Source organism: Vidua chalybeata, chromosome 1 (assembly GCF_026979565.1).
Source record: "Vidua chalybeata isolate OUT-0048 chromosome 1, bVidCha1 merged haplotype, whole genome shotgun sequence".
In the NCBI taxonomy this organism is placed as follows: domain Eukaryota; kingdom Metazoa; phylum Chordata; class Aves; order Passeriformes; family Viduidae; genus Vidua; species Vidua chalybeata.
In genome coordinates, this window is record NC_071530.1 from 4,440,065 (window position 1) to 4,455,984 (window position 15,920).

Below are 15,920 nucleotides of genomic sequence, written 5' to 3' on the forward strand. Positions count from 1 at the left end.
GTACTAACAGAACAAGAATTCAAACAGAACAAAATTTTGGAAGGATAAATGAGTAGAGCTTTGATAGGTACAGAAATTAAATCAGATGCTTTGTTAGAACACTGTCTTTGCAGTGTTAAAGCAGTGCTCTGTTAGATTTGGACAGTGGTAGGAAAATGAATAATTCAAGAAGGGATATCTTTTTTTTTCCCTCCTTTTTTTTTTTTTTTTAAGCTCAGCTGTAATTTTGCAATCATATATTCCCAGCACTAACAAGGCAGCAAAATCAACTTATCCCTGCAGTGATGATGTAGAGTTCTGAGCAAGCAGGTGACTTTAAACACTCCTTCCCCTTCTCCAGTGCCATCTGATGCTTCTTCTTGCAGCAGGACAGGGGAGTGTCAGGCAGCCATGGCCCTGGTGTGACATTTACTGCCCAGTGTCAAAGTGCTGCTGGCTCTCAGGAACCAGCCAGCAGCACTGTGTCATCATCTAAATAAAGGCACAAGGGAGCTGCACACGGAGGGAGTGCTAGGAAGGAAAATGCAGGGTTGTGTTAGGAAAAACACCTAAAATTGAAGTGTTGCTCTGCTGGTCTTGGGAGGGGTGTTGGTCCTGAGTGCTGGAGCCCCGAGGTTTGCTCCAAGACAGCTCTAATTTTGTGTTTCAGACCCATTAATTCTTGATTCTCTGCTACCTAAGGATGAGAACTGGGGCTGTGTGAACTGCAGTGTCTTGTACAAACCAGGAGAAAAATCTTCTGAACAGCCACAGAGCTTGGTCACAATTCAGTGGACATTTACTTTTCACAGGGCTGGCTGCAAATGTCATCAGTTCAAGTGTTCAGGGATTTCCTGAGCGACTCTAAAAAGTGCTCTGCCCACTCCCCACTTCCAAATTGAAGCCTCCAGTCAAAATATGAGGATTTCTGGAGCTTTATTGTGCTTTTTATTGTGTATTAAACCTGGCAGTGTGCTGAGGTCACCTGTTTGAAAGCTTCCATTGCTTTATGTGCGTTTTGCATTGCTTTTATTTGCATTTATGTGTGCAGTTCAGTGAAATGGATCTTCTGCTCAATCAGATTTGTCCTGTATTAATTGCACTGAATTGAAAAGCTTGACTTAATATGAATTTTTGCTTGGTTATTGATAAAGATGACTGCTAAAGAAGAAAAATTCCACCTTCAAGATAGGTGCTTCAGAAAATAGAAACAGCATTACTTTGGAGTTTTTTTAAAATATGAACTTTACTGTGTTTGTAACTCATATTTTAAAACAGTTTCCAGATAAGACATAGGTTAAACAGCAGTATAATTGATTATTTTCCTTATACTGCAAGATTAATTATTTTTAGGGCTGAAATAAGCACAAAATTTTTAAAAAGGCAAACCCAAAACATCCCCAGTTGACACATTTTGATAGACCTGATGAAAAATGTAAATGTAGCTCAGGATGCCTGTGTTTTCATGGATTTTATTCAGCTTTGTTTGGAAAAGATACAGTAGAGAAACCATACAATGGTTTGGGTTGGAAGGAACTTTAAAAGATTATCTCCTTCCAACCCCCAAATTAAAGTAGACCCATAGCAGCTTCACTATTTTATATTCTTTTGAATGAAGATGGAATTCTTTTGAATATAGGTGGAAATACAAAGCCATGCTTATGCAACATCTTAAATGAGATGTTGTCAAACTTCTCTTAAACAACTCTTAAATGAGTTGGAGTGTCCACTTTGTTCAGCTTAAAATTCCACTGTTAACAAGTGGTATCAAAATTATCCCTCAGAATCCCTGCAGAAGTTAAATCTTAGCACAGGGATATTGGGGTTTTTTTCACTTGTCCTCACCTACATTAGCTAAATCCTTATTATAACTTTTTCTAGAAGAAATTTTGGGAGCTGCCTGCTCCGCAAGAGGAGCTGGCATCTTCTGGCAGCTGTGTTTTAAGTAGGAATAATTTCTCTTCTGTGAGAGTATTTCTGCACATAGCTGCTGGGAGAAGCTGTTAGCCCTGCAAGGGCAGCCCAGAGTGTGAGCAGAGGACACAAACAATAAATTAATGTGCTGCACTTAGGCTTAACAACACTGCCAGTACAGAGAGAGGAAAAAAAAAAAGAGCTTATTAATTCTGAGTCTCTGTGGGAAATACAGGCCTACAGGGAGGAAAGCTGATGGTTGTTCTATACAGTGAATTTCTGCAAGATTTGTGTTGACCAGCTGTTTATGCTTCAACCAAAAGTCCTGTTCTCTTGCCGCCACCATCCCCTTTTTTTTTTTGTTTTTTTCTTAGGGAATATACTATTTCCACGGGACTGAAGCAGTGCAGCAGTCGTTTCACTACAAGGTCTGTTGAGCTGATCAGCCACGAGACCTGGCTGGAATGCAGAAATCCCAAACAGTGACTAGTTGAACTTGTATACAGTTTGTGTCTTGTTGGAATTGAAGAGCAAACCAGTGTGATTTTTCTGCTGAGTTCTGTGGAAGGCTGCAGCCTTTCGGGGAGTGTTGCATAGTAAATACTGAGTTGCTTTTTAGCCACAGTTAAATATTCTTAATCATCTCAGATGTCTTTAAACTGATGTGTGTAAAAAAAAAAAAAAAAAGACATTGTCAAACTTCCATAACTATTCACTGTTAACTGTGATGGAAATCTGGTATTTAGAACTCTTCTTGGGTTATGTCTCCATCAGTGAGAAAATTAAAACACGGTGTTGAGTAATTCTTGTTTCTGACTAAAAGCTTTGCTGCCCTTGACAGGTGGAAATTGCTTTAGATCAGAAAGCTTGAACAGCAAAACAAATGAGCTGATACGTTGCATGCAAATCCTTTCAAGTTCCTAAAAGCCTCAAAAATGCCACCCTTGCTCCCAAGTCCTACACCAGCTATTTAGCAGCCTCACAACTTGTAGTGGCTTCAGCTTCAGAATAATTTCCTTCTCCCTATTATCAGAGAGTGAATGTTTTCACAGTTGAGGGCAACAGAATTGCAGTGTGTGAAATGGAAAATTCATTTATTCTGATCTTCAAAGATGCCAAAACTTAAGGAGACAAGATCAGATTGAACTGAAGATGCCAAAACTTGTGGGAGAGTTGGTTGTGCCCTTGTTAGATCAAGTTAGGTCAGTAACTGCACATGATCTCCTAAAGCAGTGCTGGAGAGGGAGAGGAGCTCCAGCAGTAACCAGAATCTCTGTGTGGCTACCACAAGTGAATTGTGCCTCTCCCAGCCACTGCTTTTGAGAAAGCAGAGGTGCAGGTGGGTGAAAAACACAGTTGTAGGTCACCTCGCTGTGCATTCAGGGAATTTGGGCTCTCAGAGATGAAAGTTCTTGCACTTAGTAGTCCTTGGTGTGTGTCCATCCTTTTCTTGATGCCAAATGCAACAGTTTGCAGCTAAAAAAAAATAAATATATCTGTGGTAAGACAGTGCTCATATTTTACATATATGCATTTTTATATGGAAGAATATATAGTTCCATATATTTTCCAGAGATACAGATATTTTCAGTTTGATAAGGAATTCACATAGCAGAAGGAATTTCTGGCCTTGAACTGCCTGTGCAGATTAATGTAGTCAAAAACTCAAAGGAAATAAGAGTTTTGAGTACAATGATAAGCTGAACTATTATTTTTTTTAAAGAAGTATGTTTAAGGTTTCTTGGGATGTTCCTACTTTTTTCATCTTCAAAGACAAGAAGCACTGGAACATGGGTTCTGAAGATTGCTGGTTTTAAATGGGTTGGATTTTTCTTTCAGTAAGCTTTTACCTTATTTAGGTTGCAAGTTTGGATCCTTCTTAATATGAAAAACTGAGGTGGGGTGCTAAATACCTTTTAGGCTTTGAATAGGAGGGAGAAACAACAATTCTTTAGGTCTGGTCTTAGCTGCCAACAAGCAGAGGTGGAACTGAAGCAGCTGTGGGTCTGTCCATAACCTAGCCAGGGTGTTGTATAAATTCCAGCCTGGTTGGGTGGCTGTGATTTGTGGAGCCTTTGCAGGCAGGAGGCAGAAGCTGTTTTCATTTGAAGGTCCTTGTCAGATGTGTGCTGAGAGGAAATGCACTGAGACAAGTGGTTTGTAGGCAGGGCAGCTTCCAGTTTGGTGGCTGAGGGAACTGTTGTCAATGTTAATTGTAAGGAACTTAATCAATTTCAGTGAATGCTCCTAAAAATTCCCCAAGAACTCCTGCTTTAGCTAAAACCACTTAATTTAAGTCCAGAATCTGATTTGTTAGGTGCTTCATTTAAGAGTTTTTTAGGCATCACTGGCCAGCATCTGTCAAGGTGACACTTGAATTCAGGCAGTGGTTGATGATCTGTCCTGGCTGCTGGAGGGTGTCCCTGCCTCACCTGTGTCACCCCTGCCTGCACAGGGGTGGCCTCAGATCTCTGCCAGCACCTCTGCAAAGGGCCACTGAAAAGAACAAACCCATGATAAGTGATGAATCCTTACCAGAGCGACAGTGGACAGATAAAAAAATAGGAAAAGAATGGAGTTAGAGTTGTGTATCCAATTCATTTAATTTCCTCTCTGTCTTAAGCTTCTCCCTACTGATGCTTTTCTATAAAGCTAATCCTTTTCTTTCAAAAAAAAAAAAAAAAAAAAAAAAACCAAAAAAAAACAAAACAAGTGGCAGCAGTGTTTCAGCTCCAAATGGAAGCATTCTCTCCCATTTCTGTGATTTCAGAAAGTATCCAGTACCAAAATCTAAAGCAATGTGTTTCTATTGCAAACTGGGGTGTTGAAGTGGGAAATGATCCAAAAAATATGAGACTGACTGCATTGCTTTCAGAAAAATTGTCAGTTCATGGGATTGGTGCCATTTTTAGTAAGGGCAGTGTGCTGTAGAAGAACCCAGTTTAGGTTCTTCACTGCAGTTTTAATACCTTGACTGGGAGCATAATTCACATGGAAGTTGATCACCACCCTCCTAAGTGGTAAAAACAAGAGTGAAGACATGTCCTGGAAGATAAAATTAGCAATGCTGTCTTCCATCAGGGTGGATTCCTCAGTTTCAGCATTTCTCATGGCAAACAGAAATAATGATTTGTGTAAATGTCCATCAGCCTGGTATGGCTGCAAATGGCATTGACTGGAAATAGGATAACAACAGCAACCAAAACCAGGCATTGGGAAAAGAGCCACTGGAAAATGATGTTGTATCAAATATCCTGGGTTTATGATTTTTTTTTTTTTTTTAGATAGTGGTGATGTTTTATCATTTTAATTTCCAGTACTTTGGAGGTCATTCTAAACAAGTCTCTAATTTAAAAAAGAAAAGTCTGTATGGGTATTGGAATTGCATGAGCCATTAATATCCATACATGAACTTGGGATGAGCCCAGAAAATCACCGGATTTCAAGTCATGTATTCCAGCTCCCAGTAATTACTAGAATAGTAGTAATGTTGACAGAAGGGTGCCCCTTCCATAGAGGTTTTACTTTTTTTTTGTTGTCTTCCTCTTTTCTTTTTATGTATAGCCACCAGCTAAATACCTCCTGCCAGAACTGACAGCATCAGACTATGGGAAGAAGTGTGTGGTCATTGATTTAGATGAAACTTTAGTGCACAGTTCATTTAAGGTAAGTAAATTCAAAAGGGTTCTCTTGCAGCTTGAATCTGTCAGTGAATGCTGCAGGAACTGTTAAGCCTCTTAACACTTGAACTCCTCTTACATCCTCTGCCTGGGAGTCCTCATTGCCTCTCCTATGATTATTCATCCTAATTTAGCTCTCAGGGGAGTAACAACACAGATTGCTTTTTTAAATTTATTTTATTTTTTTGGGAAGATCACCCTGACTGCAACAAGGCCTGGAATAGGTATTGATTTAATGGCTTTAAATATTCCACCAAAGAGACCAGTGTTTTGGACAGGTGCAAAATTTGTTGCTTTGAAAATAGGGTTTTGTTTTTGCAGTTTAAATGATGCCATAGTGTAGGAGAATGGAGAATCAGCAGAGCTTTATGTTGGCTTAGATGTACCTTAAACCAGGAGATTTTGGGCACCAAAAATTTTGGGCTCTTCTCTCTTGCTGGAGGATGTTTTTTTCCAGGTCAGGCTTCTGTCCTGATCACAGTGGTGGTTTTTAGGTATTTCATTTTCAGAGCAGGGAAGCAAATACCATTTAGTTGTTGATGGTGAGTCAGTCATCTTCAAGAAGCAGCTTCTGTAACCCTTCAGAGTTCAGCATGTGCTGAATAATGAAGGTACTGGTGTTTTTTCTGTTGTTTAAGTAGGGCTGAAATCAGGAGACTTCAGAAATACAAAGAGTCTAAATTGGCTTAGGGTACTGATAGCATTTCTGATTAGTACATCTAATACTGCTAAAGCATCTGCTGGTTTTATACATTGATTGGAGAATTTTTAAGAATTAATAATGTTACCTTACTGCTCCCAAACCAGATTAACCACCCTTACAGTCTTCTAGGTGCTTGCACTCCATTTTTCACTGGAAGCATCAACTCCACTTTTTAATCCTTGGCTTGTTCGTTGCCAGTATTTAAAATGCAAACTTGTCATTCACGTTGTGGTTAGAATTTGGCAGCAGCCTCTCTTTATTGACTTAAAGAAAACCTTATATGGGAATATTAGAACAAATATTCCTGTGCCTCAGACTGAAATGAAGAATTTTTTCCTCTGTCTTTGCTGTGCCTGATGGTAGAGAATAATTTCTGGTGGTGTACAGGACCCTCCAGGCCTCAGTGCCATATATTTGTCTTCTGTAGCCAGACTGAGCTTGCTCTGGAGAATTTTTCAGGGAGATAAAATCCACAGCTGGAGTGGGAAGGGAGGAGCCATGCCTTCCTATTTAAACAAGAGTCAAAAACAAGAAGGGAAAGCTGAATTTAAAAGTCTAATTGTGTATAATAAAATTGAAACGTGAGGCTTATTGTTACCTGAAAAGTAAAAATACAAGATTGCTTTCTGAGTGCTGTGGGTAATTTTGTACTGTGATTTTTTTTTTCTGGTTTTGAAACAAGATGAGATTCAGTTTAGGTGGTTATTAGTTATTTTTTTAAACCATTTTAAAGAAATGCATGCTTAATGGTTGACACAGTTGCAAATCTCTCTTGTAGGACTGAGATTTGCAGAGTTTCTTAGAGGGCTCCTTTTAATCCTCCCACATTCAAATGATATTTAATGGGTATTTAAATGATGTTGAGTAGATATTTAAGAAAAACCAAAGGATTTTTCTGCTTGATGATGAGCACTGAATAATGTTTTGTGTGAGGGAAAGAAAACTGGTCCTTTTTTGTGTGAGGTCAGTAGGGTTGGGCAGATGTTGGAGTTTCTGCAGAATTTGAGTCTCAGTGTGACAATGGTGTTACTTCAATATGAAACCTTTTGATTGGGGGTGTGTAAGAGAAAACCAAGTGCTGAAGAAAATTAATTTAGTTGTTCAGTGACTGGCACTGTCCAGTGGTGCTCTTTGGGTTTTGTTTCATGAAGGGAAATTCTTCAGCTGAATTAAGACCATTAATTGTCATCAAAAATAATTATGCATTCCAGCAGAGCAGGGGTTTGAACACCTGGGTGCACCCTGCTCTGCCTGGATAGCCAAGTTACTTTTGTAGTTTTTTTATTTTGTAGGGGTTTGGGGGTATTTTGGGGATTTTTCTTCCTTTAAAACATGCTCTAACCAGGTAGGTCCCCACTTAAAAGCTGGAAAAGCATACATAAATTTGAGCGTTTTAGCACAAAAGGCTTTATTTAAAACACCTGATATTTTAGAATTTGTAATTCTGTTACGAAACAGGCTCCATATTTCAAATGCAGATTACATGTTTTTTTGACACCAACCAGAGAGGCAGAATATTTAAAGTGCTCTTTATGAAAGCAGCAACATCTGAGGGAGGGTAATTCTCATCTTTTTATGCCCCTGCATATTTGTGAAGCTTTAAGCAGGTACTGGTCTTTCATGTTAGGTGCATATTAAAGGAATAAAGTTTGGGGTTGTTTGGCAAGAGTAAAAAAGGAATGGATAGACAGGATAGTTATCATTCCCATCATAAAACAATAATAGAAGCAAAAAAATAATAAATTATTAAATCAAGGAGATGTAAACACGGTTTTGTATAAAATGTATTACACCACATGCAAGCCTGGAATGTAGTCCTATTTAAAACTGGCAATGAAACACCTTTAGAACATTTAAAATGCTGAAAGTTTGAGTTTTTTTCATAGAAAAGGTTCTAGGTGAGCTGAAGATTTTCAGTGGAAATGCATTGCCTTCTTCCAGGCTCTGTCTCTGTGCTTCCCACTGGAGGCACAGACGTGCTTCATGTGCCCACAAACCTTTACCCAGCAAATTGCTGCAGACTTTTCTCCTCTTTTCCCTCCCTGAGGAGCACAGAACTCCAGTCTGTGCTCCTTTCCTTATCACCAGTGCCAACAAGAAAGCAAGATAATACCTGAAGTATAAGTGGGAGAAGCAAATTGGGGATAGCTTGACAAAGTCTGAGGCTGAGTTTTATTTGTTAGAAAAAACCAAAGTTGCTCACACTGAATGTGGTTTTCTCTGGCATCTGGTTGATGTTGCTCCTGTTGGGATTAAATTCTGTAAAAGCTGTAGTTTTATCAGTGGATTTCAAAACCTCAGCAGCTTGCAGTGACCTATTCTTTTTCTGCTGCTGCTGCAGAGTGTTTCTCTTGCTGAAGGGAGTCATGCATATATAAATCCTTCACGTGTGTGCAAGCCTCTTCAGAGTCTGCAGGGAGCTGGCAGCCACTGGAAAACTGGTGGCTGAGGCTTCTTGACAATTCATTTGGGTTTCTTTTTAAGGTGAAGCATCAGAACTTTTTTTTAGCTGCTCTGTGGCTGTTAGAGCTGCACGGTATCTTCTCTATCTGAGGGGCTTCATGCAGGGAACAGATGGGAGCCTCCCCTCTGTCTTTTTCCAGAGCAGAAAGGGGAAACTGCTCAGTGTTAGATAAGAAAAATATAGATTGATCTGTGTGTATTTGAGGAATTATTCAGATCACATCAGCACAGGGGTCAGCAAGACATCTGTTGCCAGTCCTGGCTGGTCAGGATGAGAGGATTCCACGTAGCCTCTCCTGTGCCCTCAGACCCAGCACTTGCAGGTGTCAGATCAAACCATCTTCTTTGTTTCTTTTCTCCTGAGAAAGGGTGTTTCCCTCCACATAAATTCTTTGTGGTCATTTTGCTCTCCTGGCAGGGGGTTGCCTGACAGGGGAATTAGAATCTGGTTTATCCAGGGAGTGGGATCAAAGTGCTGCTGGCAGGTTAATACTGCAGGATCCTCTTTTCCCACCATTTTTTCACAGAGCACCTGTTTAGACTCCCCAGTTCGTGATCTGCTTCTTAAGTCACTTTACCTCAGCTACTTCTCTGCTTTCTTGGCACACCTTTGCCCCCCTGAATGAGTTTAAAGTCTGTTTCCAGTCCCACAGATACTCCAGGGGCATCTTCTTGGTGGTTCCTGAGATCAGCCTGATGACTGATCCAGAAGAGCAGGTGGGACCATCTGTACAAATCCCACAGAGCTGAGTGAAGATGCTTTCCAGCCTTAGCTTGCTAACACCAGTTCCAGACTGGGCAGTATCCATGCAGGATACTGGCTGTTAATCAGTCATGTTAAAACTGTGTTGGGCAGCTCTGTCTCAGCCATTTCCAGGCTGCAGGTGATGGAATGAGCTCCAGGCATGTTTACATGGCTGTTTTTTTTAGAATGGACTCAGTGCATGAGCTGTACCTAAGTGTGGTGTCCACATGAACCAGTAAACATTGGCAGCAGCCTGATCCCAGCTACCCCTGCTGTCTAGCCAAGATTAGATTATGAACTCCTGAACTGTCTACAAGGCCACTTTGCTGCTTTCCAAGGCAATTTTACTTGACCAGCAGTTTTCATAGTAGGTCTTGAGAATTAAGTTGTGTTCGACAGGCTGGAAAAACAGATTCAAGGACTTGGGCAGAGTGTGCCTGCTCTTCCCTTTGGAATTAAAATGCAATTTTATGTGATTAGGTTGATTGGTATTGGCATGTTTAGAATCCTTTAGTCTTGTTGCAGCTGCTGATTCAAATATGACCATTAGGTATTACTTTTGCCACTGTCTTTATTTTTAATTTAGTCACCAATTGATGACCTCAAGGAGAATGTGTGCAGTACACAGCTGATTTTCTTGATGGTCATTTATCCATAAAGACTGGATGGAAGAGTTTATCCAAAGAGATGTTTTCCTGATAAGCACACTCAGTGGTAGTGGGGGTTATTCAAGCAGTGAAGCGTGCTAGATTTTATGAAGCTTAAAAATAGGAGAGAAAATGGAAGTGCAGCATCTGGAATTACAACTGTGAGCTTCTGACTTGTGTAAGAGCACACACAGAGTGGATATGTGTAGTCAATAATGATTATTAACTTGTTCCTCAGAAGCTGGTACTCTTCCCTTTTATGCCCCTGAAATTTTCCATCTAACCATCTTATTTTTAATGCTGATTATTTCCTTGTCATTCTTTCTAGCCAATTAGCAATGCTGATTTCATCGTTCCTGTTGAAATTGATGGAACCATACATCAGGTAAGTGCTGTTTCTTCCTTCAGCATTGTGTCCTGAGTCCCAGAATGTTCTCTTCCTCCATTTGCTGCTTTATATCCAATAATTTCTCTTGCAAAGCATGGAAGTTGTGTATTCTGGAATGCAGACAGGCATCCCTGTGTGCTCAGGTGGAGTCTCTCTCTCAGGACGTCAATACTCAACTCTTTGTCAATTTTAAAGCATTTTCAAACAGGAAATGATGTAAGGATGGGGTTTCAAACATTGCTGGGCCCAGAGAAAGCTGCTTGAACACTGCATTTTTCATTCCCTCCAGCATAAATAGGACATAGGTTGGCTTTAATATATGTTGGTAGCTCATATGGTAAAGGTCATTTATATTTTATAAAAGTACAAAGGAAGAATAGGCATTTATTCCATTTTTGTGGCAATCTATGTTCAATTTCTGTCCCCCTTTATTCCTGTAAGTAATTCAAGTTCCTCTAATAGGAGTTATTATATACTTCAGCATATTTGAAAGGTCTGGACAAAATCATGAGGAGACTAATTTCTATGTCTTACTCTTTAAGAACTTCACTTAAGGCTCTAAGAAATGGTTTTAAGTAAATGCAAAATGCCCATAATTTGAAAATCAGTCCCCTCCAAGTATCTTGGATTGGTGTCTTTAATCAGTGATCATTTCTGAAGGGTTGAATAAAATAAATTACAGTGCTGTTACTTTCCCTCTTCAGGCAGACATTGAAGTTCTTGCTGGAGATGAATTAAACAGGTTAATGTCAAGTTGTGCCTTTCTGATACATGAACTCTGTAAATTGTTTGAAACATCTTCTGTTGGGTGTTACAGTTAGCAAACCTTCCCTCCACGTGGTTTAACAGAAATTTTAAGTACTTTAAATTCTGAAATGTTGTTTATGCATTATCTTTATGGATTATTTTTACTTGAACAAAGAGGTTTGTATATTTTAATCTTGTACTAATTGGTGGGTTATGAAGATAGTTCATAATTTTTTCTGATTTCCTTTGATGGAAGCTCTCCATATAATTGTCACTCTTAAAATGATTACTGAGTATCAGTCAGTGGACTGAAACTTGCTTTAAAGTAATAGTTGTTTTGACAGTTTTTGCACTGTGCCTGTTTTATGTAGAAAAAATCAATATCTGGGTTACTTCCACCTGTAATGTTCACCAGAGCTGATGCTTACAACATTTAAGTGATGTTTTGGAAATTTTTGATTTTCAGTCCTGATTTGATGTGAGCTTTAGCTGTGTTTGGTGCTGTGGAACAGACAAATTCTCTCTCCAAAAACTTCACAGAATGCTTTTGAAAGTGAATTTTTGAATGGCTTAGAGTTGTTATCACTTAGCTTGTCAGGGTGACATATTTACATTTGGAAACGAATCCCAATAAAAGGCTTGGACTTCATAGTCAAAAGCCTGTTGTTTTCTATTCCCTGCTGCAAACCCTGAGATTCTTCACCAAAAATGATGCAGTTTGGCACTTGGAGATGACTCCATGTGAGGTAAAAGAGAAAATAGTAACAAAAAAAAAAACCTCCAAACAAACAAAAACCCACAACTGGCTCCAAAGGGAGTGGATTTATGCATCTCCTTCTCCTTTGACAGAGATGGTCAGATGCAATTGGTCTCTGTGCTTTGCTGGAAAGCCCCTGCACAATTTTCAAGGAAATTGCTTCACTCTTTGTATTTCAAGTTCTTAACCTCTAAAATAGGTAAATACCTCAGGCGCGTTTGGATGGTAAAAATGAAGGTAATTGTAAGGAATTCTTGAAATAATAATGATAATAATTCTTGCACACAGAATAGGCAAAGCCTGTGTGTGTAATACCTCTGGTAATATTGCTGACATTCAGGAATCTTTTTTTTTTTGTTTTGCACTGTGATAAAGGGCAAAAATGGATGTTCTGGCTGAGTGTGATGTGCATTAACGCAGCCTGTAGAGCTCTGACAACCTGTTCCCACTTCAAACCTGTAATTCTGTAGTCACTTAGAGCATAAATGAACTGATCTGAGCAATTTCTGTCATTTATCAGGATTTGTCTTCTGTATAATGTGTGTCCATTTTCTTAAGCAGTTTATAAACTCCAAGATTAATCACTGACATTGAGAAATCTTTCCAGCTGTGCAAAATATCCCAGGAGATGGGAAATATTGTGGAACCACACTGTCCATAGTGCATATCCCTGTTTTACCAGTGGGCCTGGTACCTTATCAGGCAGGAACTTGGCAGATTTTTATTGTCCTTGACCTCTGCCTTAGGCAGACCCCCAGTGGAAGCAAACTGAGAAACCATTTCAGAGATGTCCATTCCTATAGAAACTTGGAATTGTATGAGATTGTTCAGATCTCATACACCAAAAAATACAAGTTGTGGCAAATGGAATTGCTGTACTCCTGCAAGAGTTTTGAGATTGACTTATGATGTCTTTAGTTTGGGGAATTTGCTTTCCCTTATATAATTTATAATCCAAAGGTCAGAAAGGCTCTTGGGGTTTTTTATAGGGAGGACAATTTATCATCTTAAAGGGTGCTTGGGTAAACGAGCTTCCCTAGATTAAAAACCAGCTTTTCTTAACATCCCTTCTCCCTTTCCCATCTGTCTTTCTCCAGCCTAAATTACTTCATCTTTTGAAAGGATTTGTCATTTTATTTTAAGAAGGAAATATATCAAGTGTGAAGGAACCTCCCTTTCTTTCTGCTGTGAGTCTCTGGATGCCTGCAGAGCTGCCCATCCTGGGGCAGCTGAAGTTCCAGGGGCAATCTCATGCTTTCACTGAATGACCAGGTTGGAAGAGACCTTCAAAATCATCGAGTCCAACCCAGCCCCAACACCTCAACTCAACCCTGGCACCCAGTGCCACATCCAGGCTTTGTTAAACACACCCAGGGATGGGGACTGCACCACCTCCCCGGGCAGCCATTCCAGAACTTTATCACCTTTCTGTAAAAAACTTTTTCCTGATATCCAACCTGAATTTCCCTTGGTGCAGCTTGAGACTGTGTCCTCTGGTTCTGTCAGTTCCTGGAGAAAGAGCCCAAGCCCAGCTGAGCACAGCCACCTTTCAGGAGCTGTGGAGAGTGCTGAGGTCAGCCCTGAGTCTCCTTTTCTCCAGGCTGAGCACCCCCAGCTCCCTCAGCCATTCCTCACAGGGTTTGTGTTCCCAGCCCCTCTCCAGCCTCGTTGCCTCCTCTGGACGCGCTCGAGCGTCCCAACGTCCTTCCCAAACCGAGGGGCCAGAGCTGGGCATGGCACTCGAGGTGTGCCCTCACCTGTGCTGATTTCAGGGGCAGAATGACCTCCCTGCTCCTGCTGGCCACACCACTCCTGATCCAGGCCAGGAGCCATTGGCCTTTTGGCCACCAGGGCACTCTGCTTTGTGCTGGGAGTGATGGTCCAGGTACAAAAGGGGGGCTCTGGTGCAGGCTGACCCTTCTGGCCACTCCTCTCCCTCCACTCTGGTTGTCTGGGTGAAAGGAGATCAGAGCTGGTCCTGCTGTGCCAGATGACAATGGGAAACCCAGTGGAGTGTGTTGGAGCTGAGAGGAGGCTCGCTGGGGATGGAAGTGGTGGTGGTGGCTGGAGATGTTCCACCTGTTGGGCACCTTGATTTAACTCTGCAGGAACACATCCTCTCTGGATTTGGATTTAACTCTGTTCCACTGACCAAGAGCAGAGTGACCACAGCCCCCAGACCACAAACTGCATCAAATACAGCTTTAATCTGCAATGGATGAAGGTTTTTAGGGAATGCTTGTCCTTCATGTTTCATCAAAATTGAATTCCAGTGGCTTTGTGCCTTGCTTTTGGTGTCCAAGAGTAAAGAGGGCAGCTAGGAAGAGTTTGATTTGGTGTTATTTTGAATTCTATTTTTAAACACAATTTGTTTATTGTGTGAAGCTAATTTTTAAGTGTTTGTTTGGGGTTTGGGGGGAGTTAATTCAATTAATTGTTTATTTTTAATTGTTGAAAGCTGAAGGAACATTTGGCATATATACTTTGCACATAATATGCAATTTTTTTTTTTTCTTTTTTTGCTGATGTGGGGAAAGGCTGTTTGAATCATAAATTTCCTTCCTGTAAAGCACAGAATTCATGGATTTTCTTGCAGGAGGCTGTGGCCTGGTTCAAGTAATCCAGGATAGGCTGTATCCATTCTAACTGGCCTATTCTTGGTTACTTGCACTGGGACAGGGCCACAACTGTGTGACCCAGGACCACAAGGGACACATGGGATTTTCTGCTCACTGCTCAGAAGAGACATGAAACAGGAGATTACAGGAGCTGGAGGTGTCATGGGCAGGTTTTTTGGTCATTGCTTGCAGATTTCCTCATTGTAAAGCTGGTTTTGAAAGGCAGTTCTCTGTGTCCTGTTAAATTGGTTGAAAATGAGCTGGGTTTGTCTTTGGGTTTCACAAATACTGAGTCTCTGTAGGTTGAGGCTGCTTTGAGGTATAGAAAATTCATGTGGAAGTATGAAATGCTTGAAAACAATTAAAGATAATTGCTTGTTCTGCCATTAGCAGCTGTAAGAATCCTGTGGAAACATGCCTAGTGCCTGATTTGTGCTTACAACGTTGAGTAGGGTTCATTTTAAATAATAATAATAAAAAATACTATATTCCTCTAAATTCTTGCTGTGATAAGGAAAAAATTAGTGAGCATACAAAAAAAAATGGAATTTATTTTTTAATGCCCTGAAGACAGTATATAAATCTCAGAAAAATGCCAGGAGCCAGTTAGTCTAGAGATTTGAACTGAAGACATCAGGCAATGGAGGAAAAAGCCAAGCCACAAATAACCATGCAGCATTGAGATTCAAGTCCAGCCACTAACAAAGTGAAGGGGAAAAAATTCCAAATGAGAAGGAAGAGGAGAAAAGAGCTGCACTGTCAGCTGAAGAAAGCTTTCTATGTGAAGTAAACCAAAGAGATTTTGTAGCCCAGGATACCAGCACATTTTGGAGTTGCTCTAAGCAGGACTTCTCAAAGAAAATTTCCAACTCTAGAGAATAACTGTCCAGAGTATTAAGATACCTTGTTCTGCCAAAAAAAAAAAAAAAAAGGTTGAAGGAATTGGGGCTTTTTACAGAGGGAAATAATTAAGGGAAAAATTTGGTGAGACTTCATCTTAAGAGATGGCATTTATTATTAATTAGGCATTTAACATGAGAAGCAAATCTGTTGGCCAGATCCCAGTAGGGAAAGATTTAAGGCAAAGCAGCAGGAGAAACCTCAAGTAGAGGAGGCTGTGAGTGCTCTGTGGTGGATCAGGAGCCCTGAACTGCAGAAGGGAGACCATCCAGCTAAAAATGCTGTGTATTCACAGCTAATCCTGAATTAGGGGCAGAACTGGGAGCCCTAAAAACAGCCAAAGGAGTGTTTAATGCCAAGGCTGGCCAGTGCAGCCCAG

General features: G+C 40.4%; 1 protein-coding gene across 3 annotated transcripts in view; it reads left to right on the forward strand.

Annotated features, from left to right (window-relative positions):
* Window positions 1–15,920, forward strand: part of CTDSPL (CTD small phosphatase like) — an 80,393-nt gene that overhangs the window by 54,040 nt on the left and 10,433 nt on the right. For 2 of the 3 annotated variants that reach the window (XM_053942392.1, XM_053942399.1), the window contains 2 exons: window positions 5,458–5,559; window positions 10,460–10,516. In XM_053942392.1, coding sequence (XP_053798367.1) covers window positions 5,458–5,559; window positions 10,460–10,516 — 159 coding nt within the window. Of the gene's footprint in view, window positions 1–2,267; window positions 2,322–5,457; window positions 5,560–10,459; window positions 10,517–15,920 lie in introns of all 3 variants that reach the window. The other variant, XM_053942384.1, reaches the window with a different exon arrangement.